At 36.0% G+C, this 21522-nt stretch overlaps 1 protein-coding gene across 11 annotated transcripts in view; it reads right to left on the reverse strand.

Moving 5' to 3' along the window:
• The window catches only part of ZC3H13 (zinc finger CCCH-type containing 13), a 103788-nt gene that overhangs the window by 45477 nt on the left and 36789 nt on the right, over positions 1 to 21522 (reverse strand). For 9 of the 11 annotated variants that reach the window (XR_011569680.1, XM_070800057.1, XM_070800058.1 and 6 more), the window contains 3 exons: positions 18003 to 18142; positions 16568 to 16728; positions 10399 to 10596 (listed from right to left, as the gene is read on the reverse strand). Coding sequence is in view for 10 of the 11 variants with exons in the window: in XM_070800057.1 (XP_070656158.1) it covers positions 10399 to 10596; positions 16568 to 16728; positions 18003 to 18142 (499 nt within the window). In the remaining variant the exon portion in view is untranslated. Of the gene's footprint in view, positions 1 to 10398; positions 10597 to 12779; positions 12915 to 16567; positions 16729 to 18002; positions 18165 to 21522 lie in introns of those variants that run through there. The other 2 variants (XM_070800061.1, XM_070800063.1) reach the window with 2 other exon arrangements.

The following is a 21522-nucleotide window of genomic DNA, read 5'->3' on the forward strand; positions in this document are numbered from 1 at the left end:
TCCTGGTCCCAAAGCTAAATCTTCTTTGGCGATCACAAATCTAACATTGTTCACTGTAAGCTATCAGAGCTAAAATTCATAATTCAACCTTTAAAATCATCATGCAAAAAAGCACACTTAAAAAACACTAAATGAACTATGGACACTATCAAAATCAACTCTCCTTTCAGTGGTAAAATAGAACACAAAATGGTACACATTTCACACATAGAAATATTTACGCTTTATTGTTTACATAAGAAACTTATTTTAAAAAGTAAGTCACTACTAGGTATAAAATAAGCTACAAGGATTTATTGTACAGCACAGGGAATATAGCCAATATTTTATAATAGCTCTAAACGGACTCTATATAAATAGGGGCTTCCCTGGTGGCTCAGATGGTAAAGAATTTGCCTGCAATGTGGGAGACCTCAGTTTGATCCCTGGCTTGGGAAAATCCCCTGGAGAAGGAAATGGCAACCCACTCCAGTATTCTTGCCGGGAAAATTCCATGGACAGAGGAGCCTTCTTTATTGTAAGTTTCAGGTGTACAACATAGTGATTCAACATTTTTGTAGAGTATGTGCTTAGTCGCTCAGTTGCAACTGACTCTTTGCAACCCTATGGACTATAGCCCGCCAGGCTCCTCTGTCCAAGTACTAATAACTGTGGTTCAATTTCATTTTTGTATTTATGTAGAAATGAATTATTTAAAAAACCTCAATTAAAGAATAAAGAAGAATGTTAAGACTTATTATCAGCACACCCTTCAACCATATTCAAGCCCAGAATTAGGTGCCATTTAAATAAAGTGATTTTTCAGAATCTGGCTCAAGAGACTTACATGACTAGAGTGAACTAAAAATTGTACCCATCACTGTGATCAAAAGTCAGAAGAAAATATTCAGCATCCCTAGCACATGAAGAGACTGTTTCCAAGCTCTTGGACTGCAAGGAAATCCAACCAGTCTATTCTAAATGAGATCAGTCCTGAGTGTTCATTGGAAGGACTGATGTTGAAGCTGAAACCCCAATACTTTGGCCACCTGATGCGAAGAGGTGACTCTTTTGAAAAGACCCTGATGCTGGGAAAGATTGAAGGCAGGCGGAGAAGGGGACGACCGAGGATGAGACGGTTGGATGGCATCACCGACTCAATGGACATGAGTTTGGGTAGCCTCCAGGAGTTGGTGTTATACAGGGAGACCTGGCGTGCTGCAGTTCATGGGGTCACAAAAAGTCGGACACGACTGAGCAACTGAACTGAACTGAAGAGTAAGACAGCTGGTAGTTAAAATGTAATAAAGCCCAGAAACAATGCACACCAGCATAACACAAATTTAAGACAACTGGCTCCTATCTTCTATTTGGCGCATCAAGTTAAAGTTATCCCTTTCTCCTGAAATAGGATGGAGTGGTGAAGAGATAGAGGATCAGCCCCTGCCAAGGAACAGCAAGCAATCCAGTCTTGGGGGAGAGAGAGGTAAAGAATGGTTTTCAAGTCCCTAGACCAACTACTCAGACTCACAATGTTTTCAGCTCAGGCCAACAAACTGTATGTCAAATTAGGGAGATTCTTGAAATCCCTGCCACTGTCTCGGGAGTTCTATCCAATGACAGGTCATTTAACTGTCAGTAAAAAAAAAAAAAAAAAAAAAAACCCACCAGACAGAATCGAACCATAGCCAGCAATAGATTTCGATAGTGTGGCTGGTTATCTGTTATTTCATTAATCTCACTACATACAACACAGTCCCACATATTTACTGGATTGAATTTTCAGCCTCTATATGCTATTTTATGCATTTCTGATTGGATCAATCATTAAATAGGGCTAAACTTTGCAACTACTTAATGCTACTGAAAACCTCCCTGAAAAACAATTTTCTTCTTTAGTCTCTAAACATCATAGACAAAGGGTTGAGAGCACAACTTCTGGAACATAAATACCATTCTAGATTTTGGCTGCAAAATACAAGCTTCTCTTTTGGTTCAACAAATTTTTTCAATATCACACCTATAAAAGAGAGCCCAAGCCTTGATCAACTGGACTAAATATAAAAGATTTTGCCCCCCTCAATGCAGTTATTTTGATATTTATAAAATAATTTCATTTTAACACAAGGTTACCATGAATAGGGGCTTCCAAGTGGTGCAGTTGTAAAAAATTTGCCTGCCAATGCAAGAGACACAGAAGACATGGTTCAAACTCTGGGTTGGGAAGATCCCGGGAAGAAGGAAATGGCAACTCACTCTAGTGTTCGTGGCTAAAAAATCCCATGGACACAAGAGCCTGGCAGGCTATAGTCCATGGAATTCCAAGAGTCAGCTACAACTTAGTGACTAAACAACAATTATGAATTTAGCATATAATTATGTTGAGCTATATTTATTTAAGTGTCTTAATTTTATATCCCTAGCCTAAATTATGCACCTAAAAATACTTTTTAGGTCTACAGACAAGGCTCAAATAAATGCAGAAAAAAAGACACCAACTCAATCAATTCCCTACCTGAATACAAAGGTTCCATATTACTATTAAAAGGTTTGCATATCCTTCATGATATTATTTGTGCTAAAGTCCACTAATTAGGAAGATATTACAAATTCACCAATGATTTTAAAGTTTGAATTTTAAATTTATATTACACTCCTTTTTTCCTTATAGATGTGATACTGGCTTTTTCTTTTTTGGGAGTACGGTTCATTTACAACATTGTGTGAGTTTCTGGTGTACAGCAAAGTGATTCAGTTATATTTCTGGTGATTGCGTATGTGCGTACAGTGACTATATATTTTTAAGTATCTTCTTTTTGGTGATATATACTAAAATATATGCAAATGAAATAAAGTAAGATGTCTGGATCATCAAAAAAGCAATAGAGTTCCAGAAAAACATCTATTTCTGCTTTACTGACTATGCCAAAGCCTTTGACTGTGTGGACCACAACAAACTCTAGAAAATTCTCAAAGAGATGGGAGTACCAGACCACCTGACCTGCCTCTGGAGAAATCTGTATGCAGGTCAGGAAGCAACAGTTAGAACTGGACATGGAACAACAGACTGGTTCCAAATAGGAAAAGGAGTACGTCAAGGCTGTATATTGTCACCCTGATTATTTAACTCATATGCAGATTACATCATGAGAAATGCTGGGCTGGAGGAAGCACAAGCTGGAATCAAGATTGCTGGGAGAAATATCAATAACCTCAGATATGCAGATGACACCACCCTTATGGCAGAAAGTGAAGAGGAACTAAAGAGCCTCTTTATGAAAGTGAAAGTGGAGAGTGAAAAAGTTGGCTTAAAGCTCAACATTCAAAAAACGAAGATCATGGCATCTGGTCCCATCACTTCATGGCAAATAGATGGGGAAACAATGGAAACAGTGACAGACTTTATTTTCTTGGGCTCCAAAATCACTGCAGATGGTGACTGCAGCCAAGAAATTAAAAGACACTTGCTCCCTGGAAGAAAAGCTATGACCAACCTAGACAGCATATTACAAAGCAGAGATGATACTTTGCTGACAAAGGTCTGTCTAGTCAAAGCTATGGTTTTTCCAGTAGTCATGTCTGGATGTGAGAGTTGGACTATAAAGAAAGCTGAGCACCGAAGAATTGATGCTTTTGAACTGTGATGTTGGAGAAGACTCTTGAGAGTCCCTTGGACTGCAAGGAGATCCAACCAGTCCATCCTAGAGGAAATCAACTCTGAATGTTTATTGGAAGGGCTGATGCTGAAGCTGAAGCTCCAATACTTTGGCCACCTGATGCAAAGAACTGACTCATTGGAGAAGACCCTGACGCTGGGAAAGATTGAAGGCAGGAGAAGAAAGGAAATGACAGAAGATAAGATGGTTGGATGGCATCACTGACTTGATGGACATGACTTTGAGCAAGCTCTGGGAGTTGGTGATGGACAGGGAGGCCTGGCGTGCTGCCATCCACGGGGTCGCAAACAGTCAGACACAACTGAGCGACTGAACTGAACTGAAGATGTCTGTTGCTTTGGTTTAGTCACTAATTCGTGTCTGATTCTTGTGACCCCATAGACTGTAGCCTGCAGGCTCCTCTGTCCATGGGATTCTCGAGGCAAGAATATTGGAGTGGGTTGCCATTTCCTTCTCCAGGAAGTTGTCTGGGGTTTGCTTCAAAATAGCACTGGAGTGGGGAAGAAGACAGGGGTACAAATGAAACTATGGATATGAGGATCATTATACTACTGTCTACTTTTGTGTGTGTGAAATGCTCCATAATAATGTTACTGTAACATTTTTCCATTCTCTCTATATAACTGAGTAACATTAGCATACACTTACTCAAGAAACCTATCAGTTCATTTTATAGAAATGCTTATTGAGTGCACCCATGGATTCCTCCCTGACCTGTCCTTAATGGACACAGAATAAGATTCACCAGTCCACACTATGAATGGCAGATACTTAATAAATAAGATGCTGAATAAACCAAAGAATTAATCCAATATGTAACAGTCTTTGTCAAAGGTCTGAAACATTCTGATTTTAATTATTCCGATGTGCACAATCACTGAAAGAAAATAAGACTATCAGTTTGGTGGTAAGCTGTTTATTCTAGTAAGGTGATGTCAGTCAACAAATTCTGAATGATCACACCTGTCTTTAAAATATCTGGGTAAGACTCATACAGGCATTTATATTTCTATCAAGACATATTCAGGTTAATTACAATAAAGTGATAAAAAAAAAAACTTACTATGCTCTTTATATTATCTTATTAAACCATAAAATTCTGCAACCTAGTATTCTGATTAAAGCATATTAACCATCATAAAACTGTATTTAACCAGCAGAATGAACTATATGCAATAATTAGCTAACTTTTCTGGTTAACTACTATCCAAAAGGATTTTGTGTTTGCTTAATCCCTTGTTCTTAAACTACACTAATATACTGCCTCACATTTGAGATTCAGCAAAGTGTATAGAATATTTTCATGGACATTATTTGCTTCAAAAACAACTACATGACAGAATTTAGTGTTATTCAAATTAACAAACTATTCTGGGAACAGAGTATATTCTTAAGTTTGACATGGACAATAAAGATTTAGGAGGAAAGTACTTGAATTCTCGATGCCAGTAGTGCCAAAGGCCTAAAGAATGATTAATAATTCTAAAAAACTTTTAGAAGGCTATGGACATACTCCCCCTCACCAAAACACACACAGGCAAATTCTAACTCACAAATCAGACCCTAAAATCCAGGTCAGTCGCCCTTGATATAGAAAGTTGAAGAACTAACTGAGACACAGAAGACAGGGAGAAGGACTTCAAAGTCATAGAATCGTGTGGCTTTGTGGCATCATCTGTCTCACATGTAGGCACATACATTTGGACCACCCTTTAAGAAATGTAAGTGATCCCCTAAATCCAATAGGCCTAGTAAGTCTTCTTTACTTGAAAGGAAAAAACAAAAAAACCCTATACGTGCAAAGATGTTATTTTACACATACATGATTACTATATTACTTCCACCTGTGGTAACAAAGCTTTGGCTAACATTTTAGTTCACTGGTGCATCACTATCTTTTAAAACAGTGTCCCCCCCCACACCCCACACACTAGGAAGTCAGTAACAATTGAATGAATAAATGTATCAGCATACTTTCACTTAAGCCCAGCACATTCTGATAACCAAAACACTCCCAATAAGCCCATTTTAACAACTAAATTAATTTTAAAGTACAATTGTCTCCAAAAGGAATTTAGATACTAATCTTCAACCATATATCCCAGAATCTGAAAGCAATGACAAAGATTCTTAAATACATGGTTTGGCTTTAGAATTAATAAATTCCTTATAAAAGTGAAAGAGGAGAGTGAAAAAGTTGGCTTAAAATTCAATATTCAGAAAATTAAGATCATGGCATCCAGTTCCATCATTTGATGGCAAATAGATGGGGAAACAATGCAAACAGTGACAGGATTTTTTTGGGCTCCAAAATCACTGCAGATGGTGGTGACTGCAGCCATGAAATTAAAAGACACTTGCTCCTTGGAAGAAAGCTATGACCAACCTAGACAGCATATTAAAAAGCAGAGACGATACTTTGCTGACAAAGGTCTATCTAGTCAAAGTTATGGTTTTTCCAGTAGTCATGTTTGGATGTGAGAGTTGGACTGTGAAGAAAGCTGAGCACCGAAGAATTGATGCTTTTGAACTGTGGTGTTGGAGAAGATTCTTGAGAGTCCCTTGGACTGCAAGGAGATCCAACCAGAACATCCTAAAAGAAATCAGTCCTGAATATTCATTGGAAGGACTGATGCTGAAGCTGAAACTCCAATACTTTGGCCACCTGATGTGAAGAACTGACTTATTGGAAAAGACCCTGATGCTGGGAAAGATTGAACACAGGAGGAGAAGGGGACGACAGAGGATGAGATGGTTGGAAGGCATCACCAACTGGATGGACATGAGTTTGAGCAAGCTTCAGGAGTTGGTGATGGACAGGGAAGCCTGGCAAGCTGCAGTTCATGGGGTCACAAAGATTTGGACACAACTGAGCTCAACTGAATGGAGATAAGTTAACAAATCTGCCTTAAAAATAAACAAAAACCTATTAATCAAATCAGTTTCTCCTAACTCAAAGCGGGCCCTTTCAACCTTGTCGAACACCAAAGTCAAACTGGACCCCTTTAGGGGTTTCAGGCTTTAGGACTCCAGTGCCAACAGGGTACCTGTGCAGCCCTTCAGTAATCTGCTGCTTAGTTTCCTTACACAGAAGAAATAAACCAAATTCAGAGTTTTCCATACAGAGAGCAACAGGTGAGTCCTAGACATATCTTATTACTTCTGATACAGACAGTCAAGGAGAAAAACATGGAATGGCAAACTACCCCAGGGACATAAGAATCACCTCTCACAACAGATTTCTGGGTCAAAATAACAAAATAACAGCACTAAGAATCATTAGAGAAGAATAAAGACTTCAGCAAGAACATTTAACATGATTTATACCTGATTTACATGTCATTTTCAAAAACTAACCTATCAGACTGAGTAAGATAAAGAGTATATTTTAGGAAAATATGTTCAAGAATTATGGATGTTCCAGTTAACCAATTCTTATTGCTCCACTAAGACATAATGTTGCTAGATCCTACAACAGCTGACACAATCATTCTGGTTCTTTCAAGTCACCGGAGGGGGGACAGAAAGAAAAAAAAAAAAAATTTCACCTAAATGAGTTAGACAAGATGATCTCTCACAAAGACAAAAAAAGTGGTGGCGGGGGTGGGGGTGGTTAAGCGTATCACCAAAATCTATTTTGGGGAAAAGGATGGGTTTTATTGAACTTACATATTATAAAGTTGTATTAACTGCTTACTGAGTGGATAATTTATCCTGAATGATCTCAATATAACACAGGCTGTTTATGAAAAATCCACAGCAAACATCCCTCTCAATGGTGAAAGACTGAAAACTTTTCTCTAAGGTACAAGGCAAAGATGCCCACTTTCACCACTTCTATGTAACTCAGTACTCGAAGTTCTAGTCAGGACAATCAGCTAAGAAAAAATTTTTAAAGGCATCCAAATTGGAAAGAAAAAAATAAAATCTCTACCTGCCGATGGCACGATCTTATATTTAGAAAACACTACAAATTTCACATTGCTAGAATAAACAAGTTCAACAAAGTTGGAGGATGCAAAATCAACACACAAGATCACTTGTGTTTCTACACAGTAACAACAAACAATTTGAAAAGGAAATTTAAAAAATAATTCCATCTACAATAGAAAACACAAAAAACACAACATAAAAAATACTTAGGAATAAGCCTAACCAAAGGGGTCAAAGACTTGTATACTGAAAACTACAAAACTATGTTAGACACAAATAACCAGAATGACGTTCCATGCTCACGGACTGGAAGATTGAATATGGTTAAGAGGTCCATGCTGTCCAAAGTAATTTACAAATTTAATACAATCCCTGTCAAAATCCTAAAGGTAGTTTTTGCAGAGGATTAAAAAACCACCCCAAAATTTACATGCAATTTCAAGGGATTCCAAATAGACAAAATCATTTCAAAAATAACAGTCAGAGGATTCATGCTCCTGATTTCAAAATCAGTGCAGTTCAGTATTATCAGTTCAGTCACTCAGTTGTGTCCGGCTCTTTGAGACCCCATGGAATGCAGCATGTCAGGTTTCCCTGTCCATCAACCAATTCCCGGAGCTTACTCAAACTCTTGAGTAGGTGATGCCATCCAACCATCTCATACTCTGTCGTCCTCTTCTCTTCCCACCTTCAATCTTTCCCAGCATCAGGGTCTTTTCCAAAGAGTTGCTTTTTTGCATCAGGTGGCCAAAGTATCAGAGTTTCAGCTTCAGCATCAGTCCTTCCAGTGAATATTTAGAACTAATTTCCTTTAGGATTGACTGACTGGATCTCCTTGCCATCCAAGGGACTTTCAAGAGGCTTCTCCAACACCACAATTCAAAAGCATCAATTGTTCGGCATTCAGCTTTCTTTATAGTCCAACTCTCATATCCATACATGACTACTGGAAAAACCATAGCTCTGACTAGACAGACCTTTGTTGGCAAAGTAATGTCTCTGCTTTTGAATATGCTATCTAGGTTGGACATAGCTTTTCTTCCAGGGAGCAAGTGTCTTTTAATTTCATGGCTGCAGTCACCATCTGCAGTGATTTTGGAGCCCAAGAAAATAAAGTCTGTCACTGTTTCCACTGTTTCCCCATCTATTTGCCATGAAGTGATGGGACTGGATGCTATGATCTTAGTTTTCTGAATGTTGAGTTTTAAGCCAACTTTTTCACTCTTTCACTTTCATCTAAGGTAATCACAATGTGGTACTCGCACAAAAACAGACAAGAAGACCAACAGAGTAAAACAGAGAGCCCAGAAATCCTTCCTTCCATATATATGGTCAAATGATCTTTAAGGGCGCCAAAAACACTCAATGGGGAAAGGAAAAGTTCCTTCAAAAAACAGTGCTGGGAAGTGTGCTTTTCTACACACAAAAAATGAAGTTGGACGCTTATCTTACACCATACACAAAAAATTAACTTAAAAGGTATTGAAGATTTAGATGTACGGTCTAAAACTATAAAACTCCTACAAGAAAACATAGAGGAAAGTCTTCATGACACTGGAGTTGGCAATGATTTCTTAGTTCTCATATCAAAAGCACAGGCAACAAAACCAAAATCAACAAACAGGACATATCATACTTTAACAACTTCTGCGCATCAAAAAACACCATCAAAGGAATGAATAGGCCACGTATGAAAAGGGAGAAAATACCTGTAAATCATGTACTTGATAGGGAGTTAACATCCAGAATAATGGATTTCTATAATTCAACAAGAAGAATCAAATTAACTCAATTTAAAAATGCAAAAATGCATAAAGGACTTTAAATAGACATCACTCCAAAGATGACATACAAGTGGCAGGCAAAGAAAAGATGCTCCATATCACCAATCATTAGCAAAATACAAATCAAAGTCACAGTATCATCTCACACCAGTCAGGATGACTGCTATCCAAAACACAGAAAACAACAAGTGTTGATGAGGATGTGGAGAAACTCAAACTCTGTAACCCTCTTAACAGGACTGTAAAGTGGTGCAGCTGGTATGGAAAACAGTTATGAAAGTTTCTCCAAAAATTAAAAATGAAACGAAACTACCATATGATCTGGAAATCCCATTTCTGAGTCTATGTCCAAAAGAACTGAAAGAAGGGTCTTAAAGAGATGTTTACATACCCATATTCATAACAGCACTATTCACAATCGCCAAGAGGTGGAAGCAGCCTGTATGTTCACTGACAAATGAATGGATAAACAAAATGTGGCATATCGGTGATGGAATATTATCCACCCTTAAAAAGGAAAGCAATCCTGTTATGTGCACAGCGTGGGTAAACCTTGAAGACCTAATGCTAAGTAAAATAAGCCAGTCGCAAAGAGACAAAGTGATTCCATTTATGAGGTATCTAAAGGAGTCAAATTCACAGAAACAGACAGAATAGTGGTTACTAGGGACTGGGGAGTCGGGGATAGGTTGTTTTAGGGGTACAGAGTTTCAGATTTGCAAGATAAAAGTTTTGGAAATCTGTTTCATGACACTGTGGAAAAAAAATATATATATATACACACACGCATACATAGAACAATACTGAACTGCACATTTAAAAGTGGGTAAAATTAGAAATTTTATGTTTCTTAGGTAATAATGATTTGTTATGTTATTAACATTTATTGAAGTAGTCATACTTCAATATGGTAATTATTAGGTAGAGTTTAAAAAACACTAAAAAATCCAGGATAGTAATGCCTGAAAGCTTCTGAATAGTATTACAGATTTTAAGAAAGTAAGATTATTAAAAATCCCACTTACCTCGGCTTGTCTCTTTTTTCTCTTTGTCTTTCAAAATCTCGTCCTCTGTCCTTTCCATCTCTTGGTTTTTCCTCTATCCTGTCTTTCAATTTATATTTTTCTTTGTATTTTTTCCCCAGAGCAATATCTTCCTGTATAGGAGGGGGAGGGCTAGGAGTTCGAGGTCCTTTCTTCTTACTTTGGTTGCTTTTTGAATTCCTAAAGTTAACACAAAGCTGTCAGAAGTCTAAAGACTTTTAGAAGGTGAAATAAGGTATTTTTTGTTTTTTGTTTTTAACAAAGCATGATTAAAGAATGGTTAGCACTCCTTTCAGTAACTTGCCATTTACTATTTTATATACTAGTAATCAATATCCCCCCCCCCCAACAACAACAAAAAAAAAACAGAGAAATGAGGAAAGATTTACTTGCTACCTATTTCATTAACAGTGCTTACTATATAATTTTAAAAGGTAGATTTCTGAGAAAAGAAAGAGGTGGAATAGGAAGAGATTCAGGAAAGAAAATGTCATTAAAAAAAAACTGAAAAAAATTTAAGATTATAAAAAAGTAGATAGAAAAGTAAAAATCACCTACAATTCCATTACCCAAGGACAGCCAATAGTAACACCATGGATAAACGTCCACACTTTTTCTGTCTCTTTTCCTTTTTTCCTCCCTGCCCACCCCCATACGCACAGTCATAATGCAATGTTTTTTAAAAATTGTCTGTACTAAATACAGTATTGGTACATTTCTATAACAAAAAGTGGATTCCTATAATTATTCTTATGGACTGTACAGAATTCCCTTAATAGATATGCTCTATAACTTCTTTAAACAATTTCACATTTATAAGGTTTTTAGGTGGCTTCCATGTTTTCAGCATTATAAAGGACATCAAGTATAAATGAAACCCTAAGCATTATTAGTAAATATTTATTTAAATCTTTGTTTTGTATCTTAAATATTCATTTAAACCTTTTCCAACTCTTAGACTACAGAGATGATCTTTTAAATTTTAGAATTTTGTCTTTCATGGTTTTACTCCATCTGGAACTAAGTGCTATAACTCTGAGCCCTTACACATTACAAATTGTCTGTCTTCATACCTTGACAGTGGTTTGACTGAATACTAGAGCATTTCAGAATGATATCCTTTTCCCTCAGAGCTCTATAAATACTGTTACAGTATCTTGCAGCATTTAGTGTTTTGGATGAAAAGTCCAAAGAGTCAATTACTTTTCCTATGCAGGTTTTTCAGCTTTGCTGTTGGTATGCTTGTAATACATTATTCCTTGGAAATTAAAATTTTCATCAAGATAAATCTAGGTTTTCTTTTTTAAACTTTTCCAGTACTCAATGTGCTGTTTCAATCTGAAACCTTAAGTGTTTTGCTCATTGTTTTTCCTATTCTTATTTCATCCGTTCTCCATAGGACATAGGACCTCCTAAAAAGACCTATGGTCTCACTAGGTCTCTCTAGTGTGCTTTATTGCAGTTACTGCATATCTCCTAGGCCACTTCTTCATTATTTTTCATTATTCCCATCTCTCCCTTTGCTTTCCAGTATCTTAAATGTGTTTTCAAATTCAGTAAGTTTTCTTTTATTTCTAAATTTGGCAATCTCATTATTCTGCTATTCCCAGTACAAAAATCATTTTCATTCCAAAATATCCTTGTTCACAGACTGCTTTAATTTTTTCACGATCAACTGCTCTCAATAGATCAATGCAATATCCTCTCAAATCGTACTAAAATTTTGAATGAATTTATTGTCTAAATTCATTCCTATTTTCTGAAACATGGATGGTCAGTCTGGTACTGAGTTTTAAAGGAGTCCTTTCTTTTCAGATATCTGGAAAGTTTTCACTAGCTATTTATTTCAGTACCTATTGATATTTATAAATGATGACCTAAGCCAAAATCCCAGAACTTACTACCTGTGACCTAGAGTTCTCTAGCCCAAGATTCCTTAGCTAAATTAAAAAGTAACTGGTAGTATCTTCCTCAAAATTGCTGATGAGACTAAAAACAGATAAAAAAAGGCAACTGACTCAGAGTGGGCATTCAGAAAATTTGCCTTAGTCTTTCTCCCTACTTATTATCACAGACAGGGTAAACCATCTAGCAAGTCAGAAATTATTAAAATATGACCAAATCTGCTTTTCATCTTCGTCTTCTGCCAAAAACCATTATTAGCTACATTATCTCACTGCATATTTATGAGATGACTGAAACTTTTAATGTATTTAACAGATAAGTGATAAATGTCTTTTCCATTTAAAAGACACACTGGGGGTGGGGGAGGGAAGCAGAAGAGGAAGGGGACACGTATACTTATAGCTGACTCTAGTTGTTGTATTGGAGAAGGCCATGGCACCCCACTCCAGTACTCTTGCCTGGAGAATCCCATGGATGGAGGAGCCTGGTGCGCTGCAGTCCACGGGGTCTCGAAGAGTCAGATACGACTGAGCGACTTCACTTTCACTTTTCACTTTCATGCACTGGAGAAAGAAATGGCACCCCACTCCAGTGTTCCTGCCTGGAGAATCCCAGGGACGGGGGAGCCTGGTGGGCTGCTGTCTATGGGGTCGCACAGAGTCGGACATGACTTAGCAGCAGCAGCAGTTGTGGTATAGCAAAAACTGAAACATTGTAAAGTAATTGTCTTCCAATTAAAAAAATGACACACTAATCAACAGTTGGTACAGATAGTATCAAAATTACTAAAAAGCCATTTTTAACCATTATCATTTCAAAATGATAGAGGAATTCTTGACACAAACTGTATTTTCACATTACTGCCTGTGACAGAGACTAACTAGGTATTTACTAAACTTTTGTCCTGGCCATACTGTTGAACAATACTCTAGACATTTATAAAGTTAGATGTGACCAAATGACCAAGTTCTGGCCAAAAGAACATAAGAAGAAGTGATGTATACCACTTCCAGGCCTAATTAATAAAAAAGCCTCTCATATTCCAGGTAATTATAGACTATATAACTAAATAAGTACAATACTCTTTTTTTCTTTGCATATTTCATTTTTTGATCCCAATAATATAGGATAGTGAAGCCACAGTCAGGAGCTTAGTTACTCAATATCCATGTATAGGAGAGTCACCTCTTAATCAGAAACACCCATTTCTTACTTGAGTGAGAAATAAACTTCTGGTTGTGTTAAAAGTTTAAAAATAAAATAAAATTAAAAAAATAAATAAATAAAAGTAACAGTAGAACTATAATTGGAAAATGTTGAAATTTTTATTTCTGTTCAACTAACTCCAAATAAACTTTTAATTTAAAAAAAAAATAAATAAATTCACATTCTGGGAGTAAGCTATCATAACAACCAAGATTATGCCATTACACTCATTCAAGTGCAGAATTTCTTCAAATACCTTAAAAAATATATGTATTCAATAGCTGGGAAACAGTTGTGTTACAGATAAGAGTTTACAAGTGTGTTCCAACAGAATGGGCCAAAATTGGTCTTGTGCACTCTGCAGTCAGCAAGATCTTTCAACATTTTTTTAAGTCAAATGATCGTCCTTTTAGGGGCACAGAGCCCACTTCCTATTTGTGGCACAGAGCTCAATTATCTACTTCCACCACTTTTTAGAGCCTCTCTCTCTCTCTCTCCCCAAAACTTAATTCTTTTGAATAGCTTTTGACATACTTCATGTATCATCTTAGCATAAAGCTTAGTATCAGACTATCTCTCACAACAAATGTCACAGAAAACTGCTAACTTTCAGGGAGAAGTGTGAGTCTTAATTTGTCTGTGATTATCTCTGCCCCTTCAATATGATAACCACGTAAAACCAAGGAGTTAGTTTACCTGATTTCCCCCTCGGTTTACTTACTGGCATTGGTTGCAATATTCCACTGAATTTTAACTGAAATTCTAATCATTATTTGTTGTTGAATGTCTTCAAACAGTTTATCATATGATCCACAATGAAACTATAAGTTGATGATCTGACACACACTAGGCAATTTAAACTGCATGACTACAGAAGTGCTATATCCAACTCAGTGTTTTCTTTGTATCTTCAATGTACTGTTTTTCAGATCCTTCTGTTTCTATTATTAAATTAATGATGCATCTTAAACTCAGGATCACATAATACAGAAATATAATAGTTAAATCAATATAATTATTCATGTGTGCATGCTAAGTTGCTTCAGTGATGTCTGACTCTTTGTGACCCCATGGACTGCAGCTTGCTAGGCTCTTCTGTCTATGGGCTTCTCTAGGCAAGAACACTGGAGTGGATTGCCATTTCCTTCTCCAGGGATCTTCCCAACCCGGGGATTGAACCTGCGTCTCTTAAGTCTCCTGCATTGGCAGGCGGGTTCTTTACCACTAATGTCACCTGGGCAGCCCCCAATAATTCATGCTCAATATTGAAAGGATAAGTGAATCACCAATAAGAGTGTTAGAGAAGACTATAGGAAAAACAGAATGAAACTAACCCTTCAACTAAATAGGTATCAAAACTTTCTATGAAGAGATTAAATACTGAAGATTTCATAAACACGGATAAGAAAATAAAAAGGAGTATTTCTGGCATGCTGGGTTTTGGGGGGGAAATAAATGGAATTAGGGGAATTTATATAATTGGTTAGTTAAAAGGAAAAAGAGCAGGTGGGTTAAATAGTATCACTCTGTAGTTTGACTTCTTTCATATCCCTTTACTCAATTCCAGGAGCAAAGGAGAGAATTAAGCCTGCTTTACAAAGTGTCTTATTACAGCGCAAAGCTCTTTGAAGAGTAGATACTATGAAAGACAGAATAGTGAACCATCAAGATGCCAGTCTTCAGGGAGCTTAAGTTTAATAGAAGTTGTAAAACATGTATGCCACAGCTAAAATATAATAATAGAAATAGCAGCTAGTATTATGCAAAAGGTATAAATAAAATCTGATAGATATACAAAGGGAGCAGAAATTATGTTCAGTAAGGAGAAATGTGAAATCTTAATGGAAAGACAGAATTTGAGCTAGACACTGAAGGACTAAAGATGATGAGTGTAGGAGGAACATTGGACAAAAATATGGACAAGACTGAGAAGATCAATGTATGAATTCCCTTCTAAAAAATCTGAATTTCATTCAACAGAATGGAAAACTACTGAGTTTTTCAATGGCATAATAAATTAATAGGAATTTTTCTTTTAAGATAACTCTTACAACATTTGTAAAGTGAACGGTTATGGCAGCTGAATGAATATGTTTTCATGTGTGAAGGAATGGACCCTAGATAAAGTAAATATAGTTTGTAGGATGATATATTAATAATAAACTAGGCAAGAAGTAAATGAAGTCTAGAATAGGGTTAAAGCCTCCAGAAACTAGAATATAAATTTCATTATAGGATCATACAGACATCTATCAACTGGTCAAATATTGAGAAAAGGTTTAGCCTTGTTCTTAAATAATAAATTACTGTATGCCCTTTAATTGAAATCAAATTTAAAGAGTACAGATGACACTATATGGAAAACTATCTCCTGCCTTATTTTCAACCCTCCAGTGTAATTTATTTCTATCCTTATTCTTTCAACTGGCTACTACAACAATTCTAAAAAATGCATTCATACTGCTTCATACACCAGGAGACAGAAGAAAGTTGTTCACTGTGCATAATTTGTAATAACTAAAACCTGGAAATGACGTAAATGTTCAATAACAAAAAAGTAAATATATATATTAATATGCAAGAACTATGGCTATATATATCAACATAGGTAAATGTAAAAAACTGCAAAAAAAAAAAGCTAAGTAAAACAGTAAATTGCAGAAGAAAAGTTATATCTATATTAAGACTAAATAAATGAAAATATTATATACTGTAAGATAATACGATATGGAAGTATAAACACACATGCACAAGTATCATAAACAACAAATTCAAGAGGGAAGGACAGGAAATACACCTGCTTAGTTTTTTGGGGAAAAAATGTTCTGAAGCATATATAGGTATGACACAGATCTTTGTTTCATCGTTCTCTATAATTTTAAGTGGAAACTTTCCATACTTTTTTATTTTTTAAGAAAAAAGCTTATATGAAATGCTCAATGTATTTAAAAGTATCCTTTTGTAATCTACTAAGTAATTCTTCTGAATATCATGTCAGAAAAAGCTATTTCATTCTGGCACTATTTATCACCCTACTGACCTCTGCTGGTCCAACAATGGAGAGGAAACTGCAGTTGTCTTCCTGTCTTTCTTGCTAGTTGAAGATGATGACTTAGGGCTTGATTTTCTCTTTGGAGATTTGCTAGACTTTCTTAGAGAAGGTGACGGAGACAACTTTGATCTAACCACTTCTGGTGAAACCTTTCAAAAGAATTCAGTAAGTCAGAAAGTATACCAATCATGGTTGCTTCAATCAGACAAAAAGCAACAACAACAAACTTCAGATAAAACATTAAGTGTTATGACAGCCACCAGACATTACTATCAGCCTGGCTTCTAAACCTATACTGTTAACCAATACCCTAATTGCCCCAACATTAATATCAAAAGTCAAAGTGAAGTTCCTCAGTCATGTCTGACTCTTTGTGACCCCGTGGACTGTAACCCACCAGGCTCCTCTGTCCATGGGATTCTCCAGGCAAGAATCCTGGAGTGGGTTGCCATTTCCTTCTCCAGGGGATCTTCCTGACCCAGGGACTGAACCCAGGTCTCCTGCACCGCAGGCAAACTCTTTACCATCTGAGCCACCAGGGAAGTCATAGGCAGTTTGTAGGCTATTATTTGGAGCTTATGACTGTTAACAGGGAAGCGACAGCAGGGTTGCAGAGAGGACTGACTGGAGCTGGCATGGCTGGGGCAGGATGTTCAAGTTCATCACAGACAGTCTAAAACAAAACTCTGCTCAGCACCTGGGGGCATCAGGTTCTCCAGCCCCTTCTATATCTGCCACACAGCTATTAACATGAGTATCAATAAAGCAAACTAAAATTATGAAATTTCAAAATCTCCTCAGAAAAATCACAAATTATATTCAAATATATTTTATCTCTTTCTACTCTTTAGAAAAGAAACAAGTACTCTATAGAGATACTGCTAAGTCGCTTCAGTCGTGTCCGACTCTGTGCGACCCCATGATCTGCAGCCCACCAGGCTCCCCCGTCCCTAGGATTCTCTAGGCCAGAACACTGGAGTGGGTTGCCATTTCCTTCTCCAATGCATGAAAGGGAAAAGTGAAAGTGAAGTCGCTCAGTCGTGTCCGACTCTTCTCGACCCCATGGACTGCAGCCTATCAGGCTCCTCTGTCCATGGGATTTTCCAGCCAAGAGTACTGGAGTGGGGTGCCATTGCCTTCTCCACTATAGAGATAACATGGGCCTAAAAATCAGGTGTATATAGATTCAAGTTCCATTTCACATTAGTTGGTGACTCCAGGCAACAGAAACTTAGTTTTGTTTATCTGTTTAATATTAAAAATATGCCCTATTTATCTAATAGAGTAATGTGAAGATTAATTGATTAACACGTATAAGTATCAATATCCCAATACAATTTTAGATGTAGCAAGCAGTTAATGAGTTCTCCAATCAATATCCATGTTGATGTTAATTACTAACATATTTCAATAAATAGCATACCTCTTTTTTAATAATAATTTCTTCTCTTTTCTCCATGTTTTCTTGTTCCAGCTTCATTAATTCCCTCTGTATCTTTTGACGCTTCATTTCCAATGACAACTCATGAACATAATCATAATTAATATCTCCGTTGTCAGAATCTTTAAAATAAAAATTCCATTACTTTTCAAAAACTATTATAGTTATCTATACCAAAAATTATAGCAATTTTTTCAACTATTTTTTATACAAGTTAAAATCATAGATTCTTTAATAAGAGTAACACACTTCTAAAAAATAAAGAAAAAATATACTGTTTCTACCTGGAGGAGGGCATGGCAATCCACTCCAGTATTCTTGCTGAGAGAATCCCCATGGACAGAGGAACCTGGCGGGCTACAGTCCATGGGGTGACAGAGAGTCAGACACGACCGAGTGACTAAGCACAGTAGCATACTGTTTCTATAAACACTTAAAATTGATATAGCTAATTTCTTTATGAAAAACCAGTCTTAAGGTTCCTAGTTTTCTGTAAGTCATTTTGGGTTGTTTGGGGGTTGGGTTTTTGGTTCGATGGAATTTTTAAAAGATATAATTAAAATACTCAGCTACAAATTCTAAGTATTAAGGCTACCAAAACCTTTAATATTTCATACTGTAAATGATGTGATTCATTATCTCCCTGCTTTTCTTAAAGACTCATTAGTATTAAGGTTATATTAAATGTACAATCCTGTTTCTGTAGTTTTGTTTTTAAATTAATATCATTACTAAAAGTAATTTTAATACTAATGTGTACATGAGCTCATTTCTGAATGATCTATAACATTTTCACTGTAAGTAGTTTGTAGCAGTTCCTTAGATTAGAACTGTCCATCTCTTCAATAGATCTGATACCATGTATCTATTTCTATTTACCCTTTCAAAGAAAAGAATATGAAGATTAAAGAGGGGAAAACAAGGAAGAGTGACGTACAGACTATTTCATTACAAATGCATATAGATGTCTTCAGAGCCAACTGGCACTGTTATCTCTTTGTCATTAATGTCAACAAGCCTAGAGGAGGAAATTTCACTGACTGGTATCCTAACACCTGACCACATTGGGACTGACCACTTACAAACTGAAGAGCCTTCTCAAGTCACACTTTTAGCACTTAAGATCATCATTTCTTAACCTGGGGTAAATAAATAAAATGAAGAACTAAAAACAAAGATAAAGGAGTCCTACTTGATTGCTTAAAGCACAAAAATATGGACATCACTGACATTCTTTATATATAAAGAATTCCTACTAATTAAAAGGGAAAATGGTCAAAGGACATGAACAGGCAATTCATAAAAAGAAATGCAGATGATAGAAAAATAAGTCTTTTTTATGTACTAAAGAGCCATTTTCCCCCCTTAATGGTAATATTTGGTAATGGCAAAGGTACAGATAAAAGCCATGTTCATTCTCTGGAGGTAGCAATGTAAACTAATACATCCAGCCTGGACAATAATTTGATAGCCATGAATAAAAGCCTTAAGAACATTCATACCCTTTAATATCACAATTTTACTTTTAGAAATCTATTGCAACTAATAATAGATATAAAAATAAAGCTTTAAATTTATAGTCTTCTACACTGCCGTACAGAAAGATCTCTCCATGTCATACACAAGGTCAAACAACTTCATTTTAACATCTGCGACACATTTCATGATATGAACATATCATAGTTTATTTAACCATTTTCCTTCTGACAATTAGTTTGTTTTCAATATTTTGCTATTATAAACAAGACTTCATTGAACATTGTGATACCTACTTTGGTTTACAAGTGCAAATATTTTCTTTTCAGAACATATTTCTTGAATTAAATTTGCTGGAGTAAGTGTAATTTTTAATTTGCCAAACTATACTTGTTTGTTTGGCAAACAATATATTTTTTTTCCTGACAAACTATACTATTGCCAAATAGTAGTATATTGCCAGATATACTCAGAATTTGATTATATTAATATTTATATTAATATAATTTATATTATATTTTTATAATATTGCCAAACTATACTCAGAAATTTTGGGGGCTTCCCTGGTGGCTTAGATGGTAAAGAATCTATCTGCAATATAGGAGACCTCAGTTCAATCCCTGGGTCAGGATGATCCCCTGGAGAAGGGAATGGCAACCCAATCCAGTATTCTTGCCCGGAGAATTCCATGGACATAGAAGCCTGGTGGGCTACAGTCCATGGGGTCACAAAGAGTCGGACATGACTAAGAGACCCCACTTTCATACTCAGAAACAGATTTACCAAAGTAAACTTCCACTTGATAATATTAGTGAGATAATATTTTTTTATTATTTAAAAATTATTTTAATTTTTATTTTAATTATTTTATTATTAAATTATTTTAATTTAATTAACTTAATTATCTCTCACTTCTTCCAGTATGATGGGTGAAGAATGTTATCTATTTTCACCAGTATTTCCCTATAGTAAAGCTGAGCATTTACTGGCCATTTCTATTTCCACTATGAATCACATATTCAATTTTTTTATTTTTTGCCCTCATGTATTTGTGGAAGTTCATTATATGTTAATACAGTGTTTTTACTATATGCCTACACATGACACGTCAAATATTTTCTTTTGTGATCTATTTTTAACAGATGACGTCTATGTTTAGTTAGATACAAAATTTTAAATCCTTATACAATCAAATATTTTATGGATTCTGCATTTTATGCTTATTTTAGGAGAATGTACATACCTCCAAGATTTCCTAAATATGTTCATACATTTTCTCTTCTACTACAATGGTACTTTTGCTTTTTATATTACTGCATTGTATTTTGTAGTAAACAAATATGGTAAGTTTAGAGAACCAAACAAAAAATAACCACTTGGGGAATGGGAGCTGGAAATACATAAAACAACTGGGATGATGAAAAGTTTTACAGGTACATAAGAATCTATATTTGATCCTGTAGGCAATGGGAAATCAGAGAATTTTAAACAGGGGAGTGAAATGAACTAATTTATTCTTTTAGAAGTTCACTCTAACTCACAGAGTGAGAGAAGATATGTATAATATGTATACTGATTAAGAGATTTCATATTCAGACTATATAAAGAACGTGCTGTGTGCTTCAGTCATGTCCGACTCTTCGTGACCCTATGGACTGTAGCCTGCCAGGCTCCTCTGTCCATGGGATTCTCCAAGCAAGAATACTGGAGTGGGTTGCCATTTCCTTCTCCAATATAAAGAAAATTCAACAATCAAAAAAAGCAGTAACAATAAAGAAGTAGGCAAAAGTCTATAGAGTTTACAAAACAGGTGGTACAGTGGCCAGTAAATGTGAGAAAACTGTCAACTTATTACTCATTAGGGAAATGTACACTAAAATCACCATAGTAAGAAACAACCACCTATCTCTAGAATGATTATGATGAAAAAGGCAAAAAATACCACAGAAAGGAGAACTATTTTTGACTTGACATTATCTACTGAAGATGAACATATGTAGACTCAATGGCCCAACAATCCTACTCC

Source organism: Bos indicus, chromosome 12 (assembly GCF_029378745.1).
Source record: "Bos indicus isolate NIAB-ARS_2022 breed Sahiwal x Tharparkar chromosome 12, NIAB-ARS_B.indTharparkar_mat_pri_1.0, whole genome shotgun sequence".
NCBI lineage: Eukaryota > Metazoa > Chordata > Mammalia > Artiodactyla > Bovidae > Bos > Bos indicus.